This window comes from Pithys albifrons, chromosome 8 (assembly GCF_047495875.1).
Source record: "Pithys albifrons albifrons isolate INPA30051 chromosome 8, PitAlb_v1, whole genome shotgun sequence".
Classification (NCBI taxonomy): domain Eukaryota; kingdom Metazoa; phylum Chordata; class Aves; order Passeriformes; family Thamnophilidae; genus Pithys; species Pithys albifrons.
In genome coordinates, this window is record NC_092465.1 from 9,904,437 (window position 1) to 9,926,047 (window position 21,611).

General features: G+C 41.4%; 1 protein-coding gene across 2 annotated transcripts in view; it reads left to right on the forward strand.

Annotated features, from left to right (window-relative positions):
- The first annotated feature begins 1,702 nt into the window (after positions 1 to 1,702).
- Positions 1,703 to 21,611, forward strand: part of SNX4 (sorting nexin 4) — a 33,283-nt gene continuing 13,374 nt past the window's right edge. Inside the window, exons 1-6 of one of the 2 annotated variants that reach the window (XM_071561845.1) lie at positions 1,703 to 1,876; positions 3,024 to 3,139; positions 12,089 to 12,227; positions 12,325 to 12,453; positions 13,484 to 13,531; positions 17,526 to 17,581. In XM_071561845.1, coding sequence (XP_071417946.1) covers positions 1,739 to 1,876; positions 3,024 to 3,139; positions 12,089 to 12,227; positions 12,325 to 12,453; positions 13,484 to 13,531; positions 17,526 to 17,581 — 626 coding nt within the window. In that variant the 5' untranslated portion in view covers positions 1,703 to 1,738. Of the gene's footprint in view, positions 1,877 to 3,023; positions 3,140 to 12,088; positions 12,228 to 12,303; positions 12,454 to 13,483; positions 13,532 to 17,525; positions 17,582 to 21,611 lie in introns of both variants that reach the window. The other variant, XM_071561844.1, reaches the window with a different exon arrangement.

Here is a 21,611-nt window from a genome sequence, read left to right on the forward strand (position 1 = left end):
TCAGCTCTGGTCAACACTAAACCCCCCTCCATTTCCTATTCAAACAGAAAAAAGCAAAGCAAAGAAACATATAATATCAACTTTGTAATCCCCTGAGGTGGCCTTTAACCTGGGTTTGAAAAGGGCAGGAAAAGAAAAAAGCTACATGAGAATAACAGAGAATGTAATGCCTGAATCAAAGGATATGAATCTTGTGCTAAAATGGGAAATCTCAAAGGAATGATCTGATATGTAAAACAGGGAACAAGGGTGTTGTTTCCAAGTGTCCACAATGATGTTTGGAGTGAGGCACAGATAGGAACAACCTCTTCACCAGTGTGCCAGCCCCCCAAGGACTGTGTAGGTACCATGGCATCACAAGGGAATAAAGCCAAAGGCTGCAGTAAGGAAGGCACACATATGTGTGTAGGGGCAGTCCCATGGTGTAATGGAGAGCACTCTGGACGCTGAATCCCAAGGACCTGAGTTCGAGTCTCAGTGGGACCATCCCCTGGCAGTAAATGCCTCCCTGCCATCCGATCCTGTCAGATCTCGGATGCTGAGCAGGGTCAGCCCCAGTTAGCACTGGGTGCTGTGACAGTCCCAAGGTCCATCTGCCACGGCTGAGCGAGCTTGGACAGCGGCAGATGGACCTTGGGACTTAAACGGTGGGGCCAGTTCTGTGCATGCCGTGCCTCACCTAAAAAATCCACTGTGCAGGCTGGAAGGGCGCACCTGTGTGGGGAGAGCCCTTCCCAAATCTTCGTTCACGAAGTCCAGCCATACATACATACATATGTGTGTGGTACATTAGCTGATGTCCTGTAGGAGCTGCAGGGCAGACTTGCTGTATGTCTCTCCAAAAACACAGACTAGGAATGACAGAAATGCACAGGAAGGTTTGTTCCTGCTCAATGAGAAGATGAGGCTGGAGCTTTTATTAAATAATGACAGAGGCTTCCCCTGAGCTGAACTTGGCAGATTTGAACCACTCAGGCCCTTCCTGGTGAAGTGTGGCCGGATGGAACACACTTGGGAGCTGCCAGCGGAGATGGGGGCAGGAGAATGCCCTTCTGGATGTGCCACTGCAGGGGGAGAGCTGCTAGAAGAGGCTGGGCAGCCGCGAGGGTGAGGCAAAGGGAATACAGAGTAAAAGGGAAACAGCAGGACCGAGTCCTTCACTACTATTAGAAAATTGAGAGTGGGGAAACAATGGGCTTTAAAGAAATAACCTGAGCTGCCTAATGCTAACAAACGTCCTGTGGGAAAGTTAATGGCTGCTGAAAGAGTGTGTAAAGCAAAGTGACAAGTCCTGCTACAGACGAAAAGACAAGAAAATATCTGAAGCATCTGCCATTAATATGGCACGTATATTTTTTGTTTAAGGTGTGTTCTTTGAACAACACAGGCTGCCAAAAAATCCAAGCAGGAAAGCCGTGCACACGAGAAACTTTTGGGTGACCTGAGAACCAAGGGAGGAACAGCAACACAAATAAACCTTAGAAGTACACACTGACAGACGTAAGGCCGGGGGAAGCCGCCCAGGGGAAGCCGCCCCAGTCCCGGGCAGGAGGCTCAGGGCAGTGGTGTCTGTGCCGAGGGGCACTCATGGCCCCTGGGCGGGCAGGGCAGGGCCCTCGGGCCGAGCAGCGGGGCCGCCCTGCGGACACACCCCGGCCGGGCCCGGCTCTAGGACCGGCCATCTGTGCCCGAGCCCGGCTCAGCGCCTGCGCAGCGCCGCGGCCGAACCCCGAGCCCCATGGAGAGCGCCGAGCCCGAGCCGAGCGGCAGCCGCCCGGAGGAGGAGGAGGAGGAGGAGGACGACGACGACGAAGAGGAGGAGGACGAAGAAGAGGAGGACGGCGCCCTCTCGCCCCCGGAGCAGCCCCCGGCCGCGGTGAGGGTGCGGGGGGCGGCGGTGGAGGGGCGGCGTCCCCGGGTCCGGGGCCTGCTCGGCCGGGGCCAGCACCGGCCTTTCCTGAGCGCGCTGCCCGGGAAGGCGGCGGGGAGCCGGGACCAGGCGGTGCCCTCCGTTGCTCCCACCGCGGGAAGGGGCTACAGGTGGGCCGAGCCCTCCCTCTGCCTGCCTGGGGCCCAGCCCTGCCCAGGGAGCGCGGGCAGAGCGGGGCAGAGGCGGGACTGAGCGGGGAGCAGAGCCGGGCTGAGAGGGGCAGAGCGGAAGGCAGAGCCGGGCTGAGAGGGGCAGAGCCGGGGGCAGAGCCGGGTTGAGAGGGGCTGAGCGGGGGGCAGAGCCGGGTTGAGAGGGGCTGAGCGGGGGGCAGAGCCGGGCTGAGAGGGGCAGAGCAGGGCTGAGAGGGGCAGAGCGGGGCAGCCCGACCCTCGGAGCCGCGGGGCTCTGCTGCCAGACCCGCTCCGGCCTCTGGCAGAGAACTCTGTGCACCCTCTGCCCTCGTCCCTAGGCCAGATTATTGATTATTATCAATTATCTTTTTTTCCTCCCCCTTAATTTCGCCAGTGAATCCGCCTCCCTGCTCCGTGCAGCTCTGCCTTTCCAGGGTGGGTGTGTGGTTCTGATTGAGTTTTGGCCGCCAATGTGTAAAAGATAACGATCCTCCTCTGAGAGATTAAAAGAAAAACATCTCTGTCCGGATGTATTCTGTTTCCTGTGAAAGGGGCGAGGTGATTACACGTCCCGGGTGTCCTGAGGAGGAATTCACCGCTAGTTGAGAAGTGTTTGGATAGAAAGTATTGGCGTTGGTTTGTTTGTTTTTTTAAAAGGGTTACTTTGTTACCCGTAAAGAAAAATACTTTTCCTTTCTGCATTTTCCCCTCTCACGGTGATTTTTGGTAGCTGAAGTTGTCAGTTTGTTGATTTAGCTCTTTTCCCCCCAAAGCAGGTTTTTTTTTCACTTGCAAATGTGGTACAGAACACAGGTATAAAAGGAAGTCCTGTCAAAGCCTTTATCCCATAGAGACCTGTCTTATTTGAACAAATATGGTGTGGGAGAAGGGGAGGCAGGGTTAGTAGCCTTTGCCTTGTGTGGTTAATGTTACATGGATTTTTATTTTTCTCTTCTAAAAAGATGGAAGACTGTTTGGCCAAGAAAATGGAAATCACTGTTTCAGAAGCTGAAAAACGGACTGGAAGGAATGCCATGAACATACAAGAAACATACACTGCTTACCTCATTGAGACTAGGTGGGTGGTGGGAGCTCACTCTGAGAGTACATGGATGTGCCATTCTAAACAGATTTTTTCCCTCCTTCCAATCCTAAAAATATTCAGGTACAGTTGATGAGAGGATTTAGCTGGTTTGTGCTTTGTCATGTGATTATCAACCCACTCTGGAGGATCTTTTCCTGTGAAAACTTGGCAGCTGATCTCCAGTTCAGTACTAGTGCTGGTGTTGTGTGACTGTACTGTAATTCCTGGTTTAGAGCTAGGTGGAAAAATGCATGCTTGAAAGTTGTTGCTTTATTGTGGTGTTAAAAACTGCTTGGTTATTTCTTGGACATAGTTTGGGTAAATTTATACATGATTTATGAGGTTGCATGTGAGAGAGGTCTAAAGTAATAGTTAAACTTGCTGGAGATCACTGGAAAAGAAAGAAGTCTCATGACTTATGTCATGTGGTCAAAATTTACAGCTCCTCTAATATTTGAACTGTTCTGCTTTATCTGATCAGCACATCCTCCTTGTAGATGGTCTAAGGGTTAGGGTTAATTAACTTTTTCCTTTCTTCATACTAGCTTGAACTTTCACTGGAGAACTTACTGTTTTCATTCTTTTTGTGTTAACAAGATTAATATTACTGATTTGGTAAACATGCTTGGTACCACAAAGACAACTTAAAATTTTAAGTATTGAGTACTGCCCATAGTTTTAAAATCTTTTCTTGTTGTTACTTCCCAAACAGTCCCAGATGACTCCTATTATGCAGGATCATGTTACTCAGCTGAAGCAAGGATTTCAAAATTAAACTTTATTAGTTTTGTTTCTCTCTTCTTTATATTACCAGTTTTAACCTTGGGGCCTTGCCTTGGGAATGATCTGCTGTACAGATAAAACCTGAAACAAAGCAGTTGTATTTTGCAAAGGCTCTGAAGAGTTCAAATTGTAATGCTGTCACATAAACCTTCTAGTTTCTAGTTAAAAGGCTTCTTAGCTTGTGTGAGTAATGGACACACCAGGCACACTGGCTGCAGAACTACTGGGTTACGTTTACTATATTTGTGCTAAACTTAAAGAATAAAATTCAAAATCAACATTCATTACTTTTTCAAATATTGTAGTTCTTTGGCAGTTGCTCAGATGTTTAAAAAGTACTTTTACAGTGACTTGATGTTAAAGATCACATCTTCTGGTGTAAGTAGTGTTATTTATTTTTCTTGTATTGATCTTTCTGAAGGAAAAGAGAAGAAAACCGGAATCATTGGTGTTTGACTGTGATGTGAAGTGTACTCTGGGGGCAGCTTTGTGCAGCCCCAGAACATGCTGACTGCATCTCCTTTCCCAGGCATCTTTGTGTTACTTTACACTTGCTCCTGCTGCTCTTTCCCAGTTGTTCTTTTATAGTGGCAAAACTGTATTTTGCTGCTCAGATTGCATTTTTTTGATTTAGATTTATTTTATTCTATGGTCAGCAAATACCAAGACCAATTACATGTTTGTCACAGAACTATTGAAAATGTGGGTTTGTCACATCTCTAATAAAATGGGGTCTCTATTCCTTTTGCTGAGCAGGCAAAACTTCTTGCATAAATATAATTGGTGGCTATTAAGTGTGTTTCCTGCTGAGCCTGTAGCTGTAGGTGGCCTTGCAGCAATTTGTCTGTGGGTAACAGGATATTTTGTAGCTGAAGAATAAAACTGTTTATTGTAATATGTTTATGTGAACTGGGTTCCATCATTACCCCTATCTAGGATTTAATTTCAGTTTTAATTGAGGAGTTGTATCTGGGTGAGTAAGAGACACAGGATGGATGCAATTAAGCCCACTGTGTAGCTGTTACAGAACAGGAGCTAAGTGCTTAAACTTTTAACATGTAGGTTTCACTAGTGCTGATGAAAACCTTTTCAAAATGCAAGTGATGATGTTGCTTGCTTTTTTCTTTCAAAATGAAAGTATTTATTAGTATGCTCACATTTTCATGTGACACTTATGATTTTTTTAAAGTGGTATTATGCCTTAATGTAGGTGTGTTTCTTTGAAACAGAGCAAAACAACATGGACCACAGAGCCTCAGCAAATTCCAAGTGTTGTGCTTCTTGAAATCATCCCCTGTGTTCTTGGTTTACACCTTTCTGCATCAGCTAATTAGATTTTTGTGGGGAGCTGTTTCTATTTAATTAGTCATGATATCAGTTCGTTTCAGAGCTTCTGTTAAACTATACAGTTATTTAAAAATAGCTTAGTTTTTATATTCTCCCTATGAGAACAGGGGACACTTCTACCTCTTTGTGGGAAATGGCATTAAGGCAAATAGAAATTCTTATAATTAAGATGTGTAGCTAAATATTTCTTCTTGAGATATAAGTGCTTAGCCTATCACTTACTTTCTATAAGGGAAATTGCAAATATCCAGGACCTTACTTAAATTCAGACTTACTTGTCAGAATTTTAGACGGCTGTGTCTTAGGTCAGAGTCTGCATGAAACTACAGGAACTGAGATACTGTAAACCCCGGAATCCTGGTCTTGTACCCTGTTATTTTTCATGATGGAGCTGAAAGTCAATCAGAATGCAGAGCACCTCTGTAAGGGCTCTGTTTTGATGCATTTTTAATTATAGGACATTCAGGGAATACCTTTTTTCCCTGTTCTCCTTTAAAGTAAACAATTTCTTCTGTTGTATTAGGACACTTCCCATTGAGTCCACTTTGCTTCCATCCCTGCTGACTTTGAGATCTCTAGTGTGGTCTTCCTGATCAAACAATATGATGACTGGAGTGTATTTTCTTGTTTTAAATGTGGCTTTAGGGAAAAGTAGCACAACTTTGTGCAGCCTGATATCTGACTACTTAACAGCAGCATCCCTGGTTTCCACCTCTATTAGTCTTCACTTCCTCTTGAAGTACTTTGACAAGGCGGCTCAGTGTATTTCCTTTTTACTCCCCTAGTATGACTGGGAAGTTACTAATCTTATTTCTCTTTTCAGTATTTGGAAAGTTTTCCAAGAGTTAAATTGTGAGGAATGATACCTGTTTCTCTGTTAAGATCTTGGATTGTCCATCCAAAGTGTACAAACTTTTAAAGGAAGTTTCTGTGAGAGAAATGAACTTGGAAATCAGTGGCCAGTCAGGACACAGTTCAGTGGTAGCGGAGCTGCACCAGGGGAATCTGAGATCTTGTCCTTTTGTTATGTTTTGTTTGAATACCCTTCCCACAGTCTCCTGTTCCATGCTGGGCTAGGTGAAAAGCCCACACTGGGGTTTCCTGGGGAGAGGTACAGGGTGAAAGCCCAGAGAGATATCTTGTCTCCTGATAAAACAGCAAAAGTCAGATTTTGGTCACTGAGAGGCAGGAAGAGTTGTCTGCTCCCTCCAAAGGAGGTATTAGGAATAAAGAAAGTAAATTCATCATGATCTTTAAACAAGGGAAAGTTGCGGGGTCAAAGAATACAGAGGAATGAAAACTTCCTGTTGATTTTTACTTGATTGATACTATGAATCATTAATCTGCCTAATAGATCATGTTTTGGTTAAATACAGCAAACTGAGTGACATTGTGAAAAACCAAAGAATTAGCTGGCTGTGGAAAGTCCGGTGGCAGGAGGACAGCTTCTTGGTCCTACAGCTTGCCAGGTAGAGTAGCAGTCATTGTGTATCAGCTCTCTGAGAGGCCTGAATGCAAAGACCATTTCTAAGAAGCTCGTGGAGAAGAGGAGGCTCAGAGGTGACCTCATCACTGTCTAGAACTACCTGAAGGGAAGTTCTGGCCAGCTGGGGGTTGGTCTCTTCTCCCAGGCACTCAGCAACAGGACACGGGGGCACGGGCTTAAGCTCTGCCAGGGGAAATTTAAGTTGGATATCAGGAAAAAAATGTTTCCAGAGAGAATACTCAGGCATTGGAATGGCCTGCCCAGAGAGGGGGTGGATTCACCGTCCCTGGTGGTTTTTAAACCGAGATTGGATGTGGCACTGAGTGCCATGATCTCGTAAAGGGACTGGAGTTGGACCAAGGGTTGGACTTGATGCTCTCGGAGGTCTTTTCCAACCCAATCCATTCTATGATTCTATGAAAAAGTTTCCCCTCTCTCTGAAATGGTGTTCCTCTGCACAGAGAGTGAACCTTGCCCGCTGTAGGGGAGTGGAAGTGTCACTTCTCATACACTGGAAGGTCAAAGGCTGGAAGCAAAGTTAATGCTTCTGCTATTGAAGAGGTGAGTGCTTTTACAAGGAAATATACCCGTGTATTTCCTTCTTGTCTGATTTAATATTTTGCAGCCATTCGTCTTTTTATTGCATTCAGAATTGTTTAATGGCTCATTGAAGGTAATTGGTTTTAAATGGGAAGTGAGAAGAGGTTAATTAGATGGACTAAAGTTTTCACATTGGCACTTTGAATTAAGGCAAATGAATGTGACATGGAGTAATGTAATCTTGGAATTGGTTATGATAACATCAGTTATGAACGTAAAAACTGAAGGTTTCAATTTTGTCTTTTTCATTTTTTCATGCAGGTTGGTTCATTCAATGAATAACTTGCATTGTTAAAACTGTACTTAAAGGGGAAACATATGGTTTTCCTGCCTGAAAACTGTACAAGTATTATATTGTGTTTTTAGAACCAAAACAAATTGAGAAGTTTGACTGAATGTCAACAGGTGATTATAATCTTAATTGAAACTGGTCCACAATACTTGCATTTAATGGGAGAGTTCATAACGTGGTCTAAAAAATTAGATGGTAGTGAAGGTATTGAGTGTAATGAGTACCTTTGTGGATTTCTACTTCCTTTCTGAAATGGGGTTCCTGGGGAGAAACATTCTGGTAATTGGTGATATTTTATGGCCTCATATGTAACCAGGTGGAGACATTTTTGGTGTGATTAAAAAAAAATTCTCTCATCTTGCTTGCCTGTCCCAAATCCATCCAAGCAGTTTTAAACTCTCACTACCTCCTTTGAAAGGCCATAGTGTGGATGCAGACTATGCACTGAGGGCTTTTCCACCACAGCTTTGGAAAGGACTTTTTCTGCTCTCCTGCTGTACCCAAGTCTGTAGTGTTGTGTGCTCTGCAGAGCAGAGTCTGCCAGCTTTGCTGTAAGCCTGGGTGTAAGGGGGAATCTGAAACTAGTATTAATAATTACAAAATAATTTAAAATTTATTCAAATGAGTTAATTAAAGAAGCATGGCTTCTTTGTTTGGTGGTACATAGGGGCCCTCCTGATGAAGATAAAAGCAGCAACTGCCACTGTAAAAGGCAGCGTGTGGGCACATTCTAAGACAGTGAGAAGAAATGCAGGTTAGAATAAAGGATGCAAGTATGATCCGAGAAGAGAAATAATGTCAGGCTGCTTAACACAGACTTTGCTGAGGAGGTTGTATCAGATGCTGTCTACTTAATAAAGAATAAGCTGCACAGACGGGTTTGACCTTCAAGATTCTCTGGTAGTAATTTAATCTTTTTCTTCAGGGTATAGTGTAAAGCTTTTGTGTCCCTCCTAAGGGTTGTAAAGCTTCATTAACTTAGACTGAGGGAAGCCGAGCCTGTTTTCCACAGGTCGGCTTTGTCAGAATAAATTGACAGTAGGCTTTAGATCTAGTAAACTTCCTTAATGTGTTCAGTGTAGGCAGGGAAGGTGCAGTGAGTGGCATCATTTGGTGTGGCAGCTGCTTCCGTCCTCATGGAGTTCTTGAGGCCTCTTACGGACATAAAACTTCAAGTAACAAGGTAGTGGTTTGTGCTGGCATAGGATTAGGCTTCTCTACAAAGCTGTTGTCCTTCCCTGCTGAAGTACTACACTCCTAATTGACCTTTTAAAAATATTGATTGGTATTTAGTTCTCTGCTTAATGCTTGTATATGTGTGTGGTTTGAGATGTTACTATGATTTTTTTTTAAATAAGTGAAATGTTTTGTTTATTCTAAAAAATACAAAGCTGATACAGCAGTCACGTTGAGAAAGTTTTTTTGCACAGTTGAGGCTCCACGTGGTCTTTGCTGTTTCTAGTTTATATTTAACTCTGCCAAACAGTTACGGAACACTAAGAGCATAATTTAGAATGGAACGTTTTCCTGTCAGAAGGCTGTGATCTCTTACAGTGACAGCTTACTGATGGTGCGTTGGCCTGAACCCTTGCAAATGGTAAGGGACTACTGCAGTATTAGAATATGTGATGATCCTGTCGGTGTATTTGCCTTCCTTCAGTATTTGTAGGATAGGAATGTGAAATGTAAGTGCATTTGCTTCTAACTTGTAGTCTGTACTATGGAAGTTGAGTAAATGTAATTCCCCAAAAAGACTTTAATCTGTGAAGTAACTTTTTAAAGACAATCTTCTCGATTTAATTTCTTCTACTGTTAGTTTGCAGCAGAGAACTGTTCTTTAGTTCTCTTCTCATACTTGTGATGTTAAAACTATTGAAACTTATTAAATGATAGTGTGATTCTCTTGACTGTAGAAATTGGGAGTTTTAAGAAAAATGCATCCTAATAAAATTTCTTTTCTAGGATCTTGTGAAGCTGTATTTCTACAGCAGTGCACTTAAAAACAGTAGGAATGTCTGGACCAGAAACTTCCTTGAGGGATAAACTCTTTTTCATTTTTCTCTGTGCTGACCTCATTGATGTTACAGGTTATTCAGTGATACAGATAAGATCAGACTTGCACTGCATTGGGAATTGGTTTGGTTAGAGGCAGAAGATCACACTTAGGCACACGCTATGTTGAAATGAAACAGACAAATGAACTTTTCTAAGTACCTTGTATTTGGGAAGTAGAAGACTTTATATTTGAAGTTGCCTATGGCAGTGTGAGCCCACAGAATAAGGTATGTGGAGATGAAAAATAATTGCAGCTAGGAGTACTTTTCCTTAGGAGCTCATATTGACAAGAAAAATTAGAATGATATTTAAAAAATAAAGTGAATTGTTCTTGCAGTTAACCTTTGTTGGTATTCTTCACTATCTGTAGCCCTCCTGTGTGTTTGAAGGGGGCAAGGCTGCCATAAATGTCAGTGGTGTGTGCACACACTGAGCCTGCCTCTGGTTATGAGGTGATGCACTCAGTCTTAAACTTCAGTTACATTGTAGAAGAAAATAAATAACGAGACTCTCCTATTACAGAAAAATCAATACAGGAAAGAAGAGCTGATTAAACACAACTCCTGTGCCAATCCCAGGGTTGCATTTGCTGTACTTGGAAATGGTTGTGCATAACAGTGACACAGACATGTAATAGCAATGCACCAAATGCATCCTAGAGTTTGGTTTTTCCCTTTCATTCTTGTCTGATAGAATATCCATTTTATTATGGTGAACTTCCAGATCTGAAATCTGAATCTCTGATCTTCCTGCATTTAGGTAAGGGTGGTTGCAATCTGCTTCATTCTGTTCAATGTATCTGCCAGCTCTGGGCAAATCTCTGGAGTTTTCCCACTGTCACAGCAGCATCTGTGTTTTCAGCATAGATGGGTCCTCCTGTGATGTTGGCTGGATTCTCAGGGCAGTCCTGACCTGTGTTTTTCTTGCCTCCCTATTCACGTTTGCTTGTGCAGGGTGTTCTCAGACAGGATCCACATTATCCCCTGATGTATTGATGGTGACAGTCTTGCTTAATGGTTGATGATAATCTATGCAAAAGTGGTGCTCTTGAAGCCCATAGTGTCAGTCAGTGCAACTGGTTGATAGGTGCTGAGGCTGGAGATTAAAAGGATCTGTAATACTGAGGTACTTCTGAGTGTCTTGAATGGCCAGGTTGTTTACAAAACCCTGCTGGGAGTTTCTCCGCTAGGAATGTAAGGTTTGTGCTTTCAGCTTTCAACTAAACAATTAATCTTTGGAGACAGAGTAGCTCAGTTCATTATCTATTCAATGTACCTCTTACAGAGCAATAGTACAATCACTAGATACCTGCTTTGAGCTGAAGTGGTCTTGGAATATTTAAACTGTGCAACATTAGCATGGGGCAGAATGCTGCACAGCCTCTCAGTCCAGCACTAAGCTGAGCTTACCTTCTTCAGAACTCTGTATTTGCAGTTGCAACTTCATTGAATCAAAATACTCTAGTAGGGGAGAATTCTGTGGGATGTTGGCAGTGAAATTTTAGTGGCTGTTACTGACTCAGTGCTTATTCTATGTTACTGCAAAGTATTTCTGTTGCTTTAAATGTCTTGTGTGAAAAATGATTTTTCTTGTCAAATTTTTATATTACTATTCAATTCTACAGTATTCCATAATTTCTCCTTTTGTAGTAACATGAAATCCTTTAATACCTTGCTAGGTCATGTTGGGTTTAAGTTTTCAAATTTTTCAGATGCATCAATTTTACTAGCTTGCTCTAGCTAGTTTGTTATGTCCTTAGTCCTTAAATATAAAAAGATACTACTTTGAACAAAAAAATGGAAGTACTTTGAAATTTGTTGTGTTTTTCTAAAAATATGCTTTAAAATTTCTTAATATTTTTAAAGTTGTGTTTATAACTATTATAGCTGTTGCTGTTTATAACTATTATAGCTGTTGCAGGCAAGACAATTTTTATCCTTTGAAGTGAAGACTTTTCCACTGAATAGTAAATTCCTTCTTGTAATACTCTGTATCCTTTATCTGCTTATGAAATTGTGCTGATTTGGAGCCTAACACTGTTCCAAGAGAAATATGCCTAATTCTGTAGTGATGTGAATTAAGTTACCTGTGTGACTCTTTACTTGACTGTGATCTACCTATTCTGTTTTTGGTATGTAAGTGCATTGACTTTTCCTGTGTTCCTAAAAAGTTTGAGTGCTGTCAGGCAGAAATTATAAATACTTTTAAATTAAGTATGTAGATATGAAATTAAGGTTGCTTTAGGTTATGGGCAAGTTACACAGTAATGAGTGAATTGTTCTTGCAGTCTTTTCTTGGGGCCTTTGCTCTAATTGTACTGATGGTTTGAGGGAGGAGGTGATACCTTACTAATGCTCAATTTTGCTGCTTTATCCTTCAGAGCTGTTGAGTCCCAGAGCGAGGGACAATGTGCCCCAATGGACTCCCTGTGGCGACGTTACAGTGAATTTGAGTTGCTGAGGAATTACTTGTCAGTTACTTACCCACATATTGTTGTTCCACCTTTGCCAGAAAAAAGGGTAAGGAAACTGAAGCTGCAGCTTGCTTTGGTTTTTTTGTTATTTATTTACTGTTGATACTCTTCTGTTTAACTAGGCTGACTTTGTTTGGCATAAGCTATCGGCAGATAATATGGATCCAGATTTTGTGGAAAGAAGAAGAATTGGTTTGGAAAACTTCCTGTTACGTGTGGCTTCACATCCTGTTCTTTGCCAAGACAAAATCTTTTATTCATTTTTAACGCAGGTATAGTAAAGTTATTCCTGAATACATTATTTAGTGATTATTATTTAAGATAATGTCCTTTTGCTTTTCTTCACTTCTATTGACCCACAGTTTGTTCTGTGTTGAGAGAAAGGATTGACAATGTGAATAAACTTGAGGTGGAAAAGGCTTGTCCAGCTAAAAGCTTCTTAACAGCCCACTGCAGTTGCGCAGTTGCACAATTGCCCTTCTAATGTACCTTATGACTTTTTTCCAGGGAAGTTTTAAGGCTCTTAGGAGAGAATTTCCACCTCTTTGAAACAGCGTATTGGGAACTTAATGTGTGTTGGTTGGGAAAGCTTCCATAGGACTGAGGCTGAAATAGTAGGCATGCTGTACTGCTGGCTGCAGAGACAGTACTGGCTTCCAATTCACTCTCCAGCTTTGTGGTTTGGATCATCATCATTGTCACAAAAGTTGTGGTCTAGTTGTCAGCTTAAGCACTGCATTCTGCAGCTTTCAACTTTAGGAGATGTTGGATGTCTGTTTTTTCTGCGCTCTGACAGTGGATTCACAAATAGGGACTGAGCAGCTGTGTTTGCCATAGCACAGTATACTAAGTAGGTGAGCCAATGTGTGGGAGCTGAAAACAGTGGAAAACCAGCCAACTTGCACATAAACTGTTGTCACCTGTATGTTCTCTGCACTCTGCCTCGAATTGCAAAGGTCCTTGGAGCTGCTGATAATCTTAAAGGCAACAGATAATGCCCTTCTTTCTAAAGACCAGAGCTACTTCTTTAGACAAAGCTGTGTGGCTCCTGCCCCCACTTGATAGAATGAGGTAATTGAGTAGTGAAGAGAAGCGCATGTGGGGGGGAGATTAGTATGTAAGCACAACATAATGATTGGTTATTCTTAAACCAGAATCTTGGAAAGACCTGAGGAGGGTAGCTGAGGTAAAAGCCAGGCTTACTGGAGAAGCTCTTCGGATGCTGGCTCTCAAACAGGGACTTGGGAAAGCCGCAGCACTTGTAAATCACCCTAACTGAACATTCTTTTCCTGTATTTTCAGGAAGGTGGATGGAAAGAAATGGTGAATGAGACTGGATTTCAGTTAAAGGTAATGACTGTAATTGTCTCATGCCTGCTGTGGTACAGACATATTCCAGCAAACATGTTTTATGTGTGAAAGGCTATTTGCTGTAAGAATGAGTTAAAGGCATTGCTTTATGTATACTTGTAACTACAAAAAACAGTGATATTCTTGGTATGTGATGGGTAGGATTGCAGTTGTTAAGTTCTCTAGCAGGCTTGTTATGTGCCTGTGTAATTCTGCTAGTAATGTAGAATTATGATCCTTGTAAGCTTTAAAAGGAATGAACTTGAGCCCATAGCAGTGCTTTTTTATGCTGTCAGTTTAGTTTAGCATAATTTTAAAGGCAGGTGTCAGATTTAGCTTGGTAAGAGGTGATAGGTATCTAAAAAAAAAAAAAGGTAAGCAAAGAGGTCTGGATTGTAGGACTTCTTTACAAGAAGTTGCTGAAAGTGCCTAAGACAGACAGATTTGGTGCCCCTTAACTGTTCAACAGAATGTGTCGAAGTAACACTATCCCTATTGACATCATTGAGTTCATGGCTGGGTAAACTGGTGGAAGGCTTGCAGGAATAAATGATCAAAGGTCATGTGTCTGTACAGGTCAAGAATCTGAGAAGCTGATAGATTGCTGGGCTGTGTCTGGAAGAGTTACTATATGGGGACAAATACTGAGCTTTTTGTTTCATTGTAATGTGATCTGCTCTCATGAAATCACAGCTGAAAACTAGGTGGATTAGGAAGAATTATTCTAAATAGTGGGAGCTAAAGAATATCTCTGGTGCCCTTATCCTCAGTGTCCAAGGGGCTTTGATACTGACACTTAGTGTTGATAACTTAAGTTGACAATAATTCTCTTCCATCATGGCAGGTTTTGCATATTGCTCGTATTCACTAGTGCAAACAATGTAAAGCTCTGGAGCTGTGTGTTCCCAGTCAGCACATCTTGATTTCAGCTTACACTCATAGGAGTTCAGAAGGTTTATACTGGCAGGGTGTATTCAGGAGAACACACAGTGGTGTGTGTATGGAAGAAAACTCATAGTAGAATGCTGAAAATATTTACCTACCTGAAACCACACTGTAGATTAAACAAGAGATGTACAAGTCCTGTTTTCCTTCTAGATTTTATTGTGTAGAGTTTCCCTTTCATAGTTCCAGTTTCCTTAGTGAAGAAAAATAACTTCTTCGAAAGTCTGTTAAAGAGCATCTTTCCTTTATTTTACACCCAATGCATAAACCCTCAAGATTTAGCACTACACTGGAGGAAAAACCTCTGTCCCCTACAGGTCTTAAACTGTAGTCAGACTACTGGTTTACATGTTGCTGCTTCCTCTGCTGCATTAAAGCAGGATGTGTGTTTTGTCTGAAAAGTTAACTAAAGCTAACTAAAATTAAATTAGGCATTAATGCAGTGTGGCATGTTATAGCTGAATGCTGACGCTGGAGACTTTGTTTATTCTGTCAACTGTATCATTAAATCATGCCTGTCCTCCCTCCTACCCCTAGCCCTTAATTTTATATTTAAAGGATTTGTCACTTGGGATTTTAACTCTTCCTTTAGGAAAGAGAAAATTTCTCTCTCCCTTTAGTTTACTTAAATGATTATAGGATCATAGTAGGAATTAACTGTCTGAAAACTCCTCAACTGTACCTCGTTTGATGGGGAGTTCATCTCTAAAATGCTTTTGTTTATTAGTCTTAAATCAGTTTTAAGACTGGACAGATGTTTTTCTAGAAGCCTAACTCTGCTGCAAATGCTCAAAAGTAGTGTGTGGGAGTTACTGTGCTGTGACTGGCAAGAAGGAAATAGCCCTACTTAATGGTTGAGTGTTGTCAGGATTGTGCTTCCAGCCTGCCAGTGCTTGTGTATTTACCGAACTCTTCCTTCAGGCCACTGCATGTGTCTGTGACAAAAGACAAAAATCTTGCCCTGTAACTAGGTTTGGAAGTGATCCTTTCCAAGTATAAACCTGTTGAATGTGCATGGTGTCCCAACATACTCAAATGACTTTGGTGACTGCTGTTTGAACATAAATACAGTGTTTTTTGAAATAGCTACTTAGAGGGATGGACTCCAGTAATGTCAGTGTATCCAGGTGGTGTTTGTACTGTGAGAGAATGTGTGAGGAGTACATGTAGGTGTGTGTGAACAACCCAAAATGTAACAGGCTCGTGTATTGACTTGTTAGGGTATAGCAGAGAAGATCCAACACCATATAAGCATAAACATAAAGGCTTGGAGTTCCAGCAGTATTTTATGTTCCTTATGCTATCTGGGATATGCTCCCCCATGCTCCCTGTCTTCCCTCTGCAAGATACTCTTAGAGAAGCGCCACACGCAGTGCTGACAGTGAACCTGTTTTCTCTCAATGTCAGTCAGTCTTAGTCCTGAGGGTTTTGTTCACTTACCTTTTGGGTTGTGGATTATGTTTGTTTTGATGTTTGGTCATTGGAAGGACAGCTAAAGTTAACCTGACTCTCCTGAGTCAACCACTAAACCATGTCCCTGAGTGCCACATCCACAAGCCCTTTGAACACTTCCAGGGATGCCTCCTGGGCAGCCTGATCCTGTGCTTGACAACCCCTTTGGTAAAGAAGTTTTTCCCTGCATCTAATCTGAACTTCTCCTGATGCAACTTAAGGCCATTTCCTCTTGTCCTATTGCTTGTTACGTGGGAGAAGAGACCAATGTCCACCTCACTACAACCTCCCTTCAGGTAGTTGTGGAGAGCAGTAAGGTGTCCCCTGAGCCTCCCTTTCTCCAGACTGGTAACAGAGTATCTTCTGCTCAGCTCAAATGTAGTAGGAGGTGAAACATTCTCAAACTATGCCTGTCTCATCTGTAGAGGTTATTGCAAGGGCACTAAAGAAAGGACTCTGTTCCCTTCACTGTCAAATTCAAAATAGCTCTTCAAGCTCTGAATTGGCTATAACAGTGCACAAAATATTCCTGTGTCATACACCAGCACTAACAAGTTCTGCTGAAGTAACTCACTGCTCACAGCTGTGGCACAGCCTGTTAGCTAAAGAATACACTGTAGGAAATCTATACACCTCACGAGGGGTGTTTGTTTATTTTTCTTTTACTGAATAGAAGGATGTTTTGATCAAAAGTAAACTCCAGCCATTTACCCAGATTTGGAGTTTTCCTGCAGTATGGATAAACTCTGAGTGAGTTGTGTGTAAAATGCACTATAGAAATGAAGAGTTGTAGTGATGTGGGACCTCTGTGGATGAGGCTGGAATCTCTCATCTGTATTGGTGTCTTATTAAGAGTAAATACCCATTGCACAGTTTAATATTCAATTAAACTGTAGGGAAAAGCCCCTCCACCTCCTTAGCAAGGTTCCATACTGCTGTTGCAGTCATTGGTAAACCAACATCTCAAAAACTAAAGCAGCCAATTACCTTCTTAATTAGGTATTGAACTTTATTCTGTGGAGATTTATATATGCTTTACTACAGAGAAGAACATTGCATTAAAGTGGCTCTATTCTGATATACAAATTACATATTTTCTGTAAAGCAAGTAATAAAATAAGAGAACACCATATATAAGATTTTGATTTCACTGGGGAACTGTTCCTAGTAATAAGGAGCATACAGAGGTCACTCTACCACTGGTTTTATTTGGTTTGAAAAATATAAAATAGCTTATCCATATGGTCTTATGTTACCTAATTGCTTCATCTAAAAAGAATGCAGGGTTGTGTATCTTAACTCCATGATTTGTGCAGCATTTTAAGAAGGGACTATTTTTGTGGGATTTGGATTATACCTGCTTAATTTTTGTGGTTACTGTTTACAACATCTTCACAAAAATAGCTTAGTTTTTTGACTTTTTAATGAAAATACTTGACATTTAGGGCAGCTAGCATCAACTTGTTCAATGTTTGAAGATTTAAATATGCCGGGAAGGCAGGATTTTTTTCTAATGATGCTGCCAAAGGCTGAGACTTTTTTGGTCACTAAAGTTTAATTGCATTAAATTAACAAAGCTTTTTTTCCCCTTTTTCAGGCAGATTCCAGATTAAAAGCTCTTAATGCAACATTCAGAGTGAAAAACCCAGACAAGTAAGATTCCAAATCCTTCTTCCCTCCCTTTCCCTTTTTCAGTTTTAACTATAACTTCAGGTGACAGAATACTCTCTCTCTCTTAATGTAAATTCAGAAAAGAAGAATTATCTTTTTGCACTTCAAATCTTAACAGAAGCCCAGTAAGGAGGCAGTGTGAAAAGGTCTGATAAATTCTGCTTCTAGAAGCAGGAAGCATTTAGAAAAATTCCATCACTTTATGCAAAGCAAGTATATAATTTTAGCTAGACGAAAAGGAAGAGACCAAAAAACACAACCCAAACCCAGACTCAGCAGAAGAACCTCTTAATAATTGTTTGCAAATAAATCTTTCCAAGCATGAACAGAATACAGATTGATAGTAGGTCTTTCCAAAAGTCTGCTAGTGTACAATTTGGGATGCACACACCCTGCTGTTGCTGGTCATAGTTCTCTCCAAGCTGCGAATTTTCACAGATGCTTTGTGAAGTCCAGAGGTTAGTTCAGCACCACTACAGTTTAGGAAGCTCTGGATGGAAGAACTGCTCAGAATTGTCAGGGCATGCAGTGAGAGGTTCAGCACATCCTAGGTGATGTGGGAAGGGTAAGATGAGAGTTTCTACTTCCAGAAACATCAATGTGCAGCAATAGGGCCAAGAGATGTTGCTGTTTGCCATCCTTAAGCCAAGGAGACTCATACCAAGTGCCCTTCTGTGTTCATCTGCTGTACAGCAGTGGCAATAGCAGGTGTTGTTTAGGAAGAGCCCACATGCCTGATTGCTTTCTGTTGTCTGTTCACTTTGTACTTCCACAGAATCTGTGTGTGTTGTAGTAAGGATCTTAGAGGCACATACCTTTTGGAAGCTCTGTATAGACTTATCTGTGAATTCGTCCAGTCCCTCATTTTTTACTGTGCTTGCTTTTACAGCCTTTTGAGGCATTAATGAAGGTTATAGCTAGGGTTTAATATAAAAAAACGTTCATGAATGAGATCAGAAGACAGAAATTCCCTCTGTACCTGCAGGTGAAATTGGCCCCTGGTTTGAATCCTTCATCCTCAGTCATCTTCCTCTGTGGGTAGTAAGAATTAGCTTTTCCTGCTCTTACAGCAGGGAAACCTTCCCAGAAGTCTGACTGTTGGCATAGGAGGGCAAGACTATTTAAGGAATATCCTGTTATATTTTGAGATGACATTGTTTCAGAAAGCAAAACTGTTGTTAGAAGTGGCTTGTTAAAAAGAAGGAAAAGAGTTAATACAAGAAAAACATGAGAAAGGGCTTGTTAGAAAAACAGTTCCCAGGTATCTGTGTCTCGGTAGAGCCTTCACAGTGCTTGAGAGAGATGGCTCATGTTTTCTGTTGTATTCCGCCAGCTACAGAGGTTCCAAATTGGACTGGGGGATACAAGTTGTTTAATAAATAACTGATGAGCATAAGTTGTTGATTTTTTTTTGTGGTTTGTTTGGGCTTTTTTTTTTAATCCTTGGAGAGCATTTTACCATGTAGCTCTTAACAGGAGGGGTAATGGCTTGCTCTGCCCAGCACACTCATGCTTGAGCTGCCTGGAATGTGGTGCCTTGCTCTTCTGCATCACCTTTGGTGCTTGTGTGGCTGGGTGGTAAAGTGATTCAGCAAGCTCACCTTGCTGAAACAAAAGGTGTGACTGCTGTGTGGAGTGTAGGCTTTCAGGTTCCTGGAGCAGGTTCAGGTGAAGAACAGCTGCAGCTGCCAGGTCAGATTGCCTTGGAGTGCTGTGGAGCTGCACTCCTCAGCTTAGCAACCTGAGGAGCTCTGTACAGCTGGAACAAGGCTGCTCTTTGAGGTCAAATGTAGACTGGAAGCTAAACCTTCTCCTGTGGGAAGCAATTTATATTTTTAATGGTGGAATTAAGTGGTGATAAAATTATGGTATTCTGGTACTCAGAGGTAAATTTGTATCTACTGCAGAGCTCTTTGATTTGGCCTCATGGCACCCATCCTTTTGTTCTCTTTCTGGGCTTCAATCAAAACAATAATCTTTTTTCCTTTCTTTTTTTGTGAAAGATTTCTTTGGCAAACACTAAATCCTTTCCTGAAGCAGACTTTTTTTAAAGTAGCTCTCCAGTTTTGTTTTCTTTTGTGGTTACTTAGACAAGTGGCTTGTTCTTCACAAAACAGGAGATTGGCTCTGCCCTCACTGATGCAGGGAGGAGTACTGATGAGTAAAATGCACAAAGTAAATAACTTACATCGAAATGCTGTCTACTGTAAATAAAAATTTCTTATTTTCCAGTGTCAGAAGAGGTATTTTTCAGATACCTGCTGATGCTTCTACACCAATGTGACCTGATCAGTTCTTCATTTGTGTCTCAAGTTCTATTTAATAGCTCAATTAAGTCTCTAGACTGTTGGCAGTGTTGCAGAACCAGTAAAATCAAGTGAAAAGTGCTAGTTAGAAAAACCTCAGTTACTGTGTGCCAAAACTGTCTTGTTTCACACTTCTGCTGTTCCAATGCACTGGAAAGTAAACATCCCTTGTGTGCTTCACTGAACTCAGTTTGTAAATACTTTATAATTATGTACTTTTTTTTTACATGAGCAATGAGTAGGCTTAAGCAAGTACTTGAGAAATAACTTTTGATCTGCAACAGTATTATTCTCTTAAAAACAGTTTTTCCTGAAAATTATATTTTTAAAATTTGGGAAAAAGTAGCAGCACTTTGATTTATGCTTTTCTGGGTTAAAAAAAAAAAAAAGAAAAAAACCAACTTGGTTCTGAAGTGGTAATTTTAAAAAATATTTTCTTTTTAATGGAGGAGGAATTGATATGGGTGAAGATGTATTGCTGCTGGATTCCAGGGTACTTAAAGTCTTCTTAGGTTCCTGACTCTTGCCTTCAGGGAGTACAGCATTCCTAAAAGATTCTTGCCACAAAACAGGATAAATAAAACTTTTCATTATAAATTTCTGGAGTGGAAAAGGGAGTCTTCCTGAGCTGAAGGCATGCTATTTAATCTTTTGTTTTTAGTTCAATTATTTCAAGTATCTTCACTGTACGTGTCTGCAGCTGTCTGACATGCAGCCCTGGTGCATATTTTATAAAGTGTAAACTGAAGAGATTGCTCTCTAAACCCCACTGTGCAGGTCAATGACTACATTTCTTTTTCCCATACAGTTTCTCTGCTAGCTTTTAAATCTTTGTATGTACTTTAACTCTGTGTGTGTCATAATTTTATATTCTTCTTGGAAATTGAAAATATTAGAAATCATAATAAAGCTTCTACTTCCTGAACATAAGGATGAGAATAATTTTAGGGCAAGACTTCCTGGCAGGCAAGGAAGAGGTGTTAAATGAAAAAGCCTGGAATTTCATACTTGGTCACCCAAAATAAGGACCCGACTCATTTCAGTAAGACCCCTTGAGTACAAGCTATTCTGAAATACAAAGCCTGACTATGTTCCTGTGGTGGGAGGAGGGATGAAGTTTTTTTCTTTCTTGAACATCAACCTGGAAGGCTAATCTTAGCATCCCATTCCCTAATTCTAGTTGCATTATTCTGTGTTTGTTTATTTTCAGATCATTGTTTAGAAATTTAGGTAAAGCTGTTTCTTGCTTCCCCTCTGGATGAAATAAATACATTGTTGTGTACCAAAGTAGGTCATGATTTACACTTGTGTGTAGTAGGGAGGGTTTATGTGGACACAAGAGGCTGTTACTGTGGCTTAATTGGTTACCTCTCTCTAGCAAAGCCATGGCAAAGTCATTAGGGTGAGCTAAAGGTATCAGCTTAAACTGCCTCCAAGGCTTGACTGGACTGGCTGATAAAATGCTGTCTCTTCAGAAGTAGCAGGCCAGCAGTGTGCACATGGTCACTGTGATGGGTTACCTGTCTGGTACCTTGTTAAGGTGTGGCAATTTGATGACTTTTAGCCATACATGACTCCTGTGCAGGTATGACTCTCGGTAGGATTTCATATATAATGTTACAGTTACTGTATGGATTAGCCTTAGAGGAATTGTGGTAATTGTGAATGCACAAAATTGGCTAGGTGGCAGCTTGAAAGTAAAATAT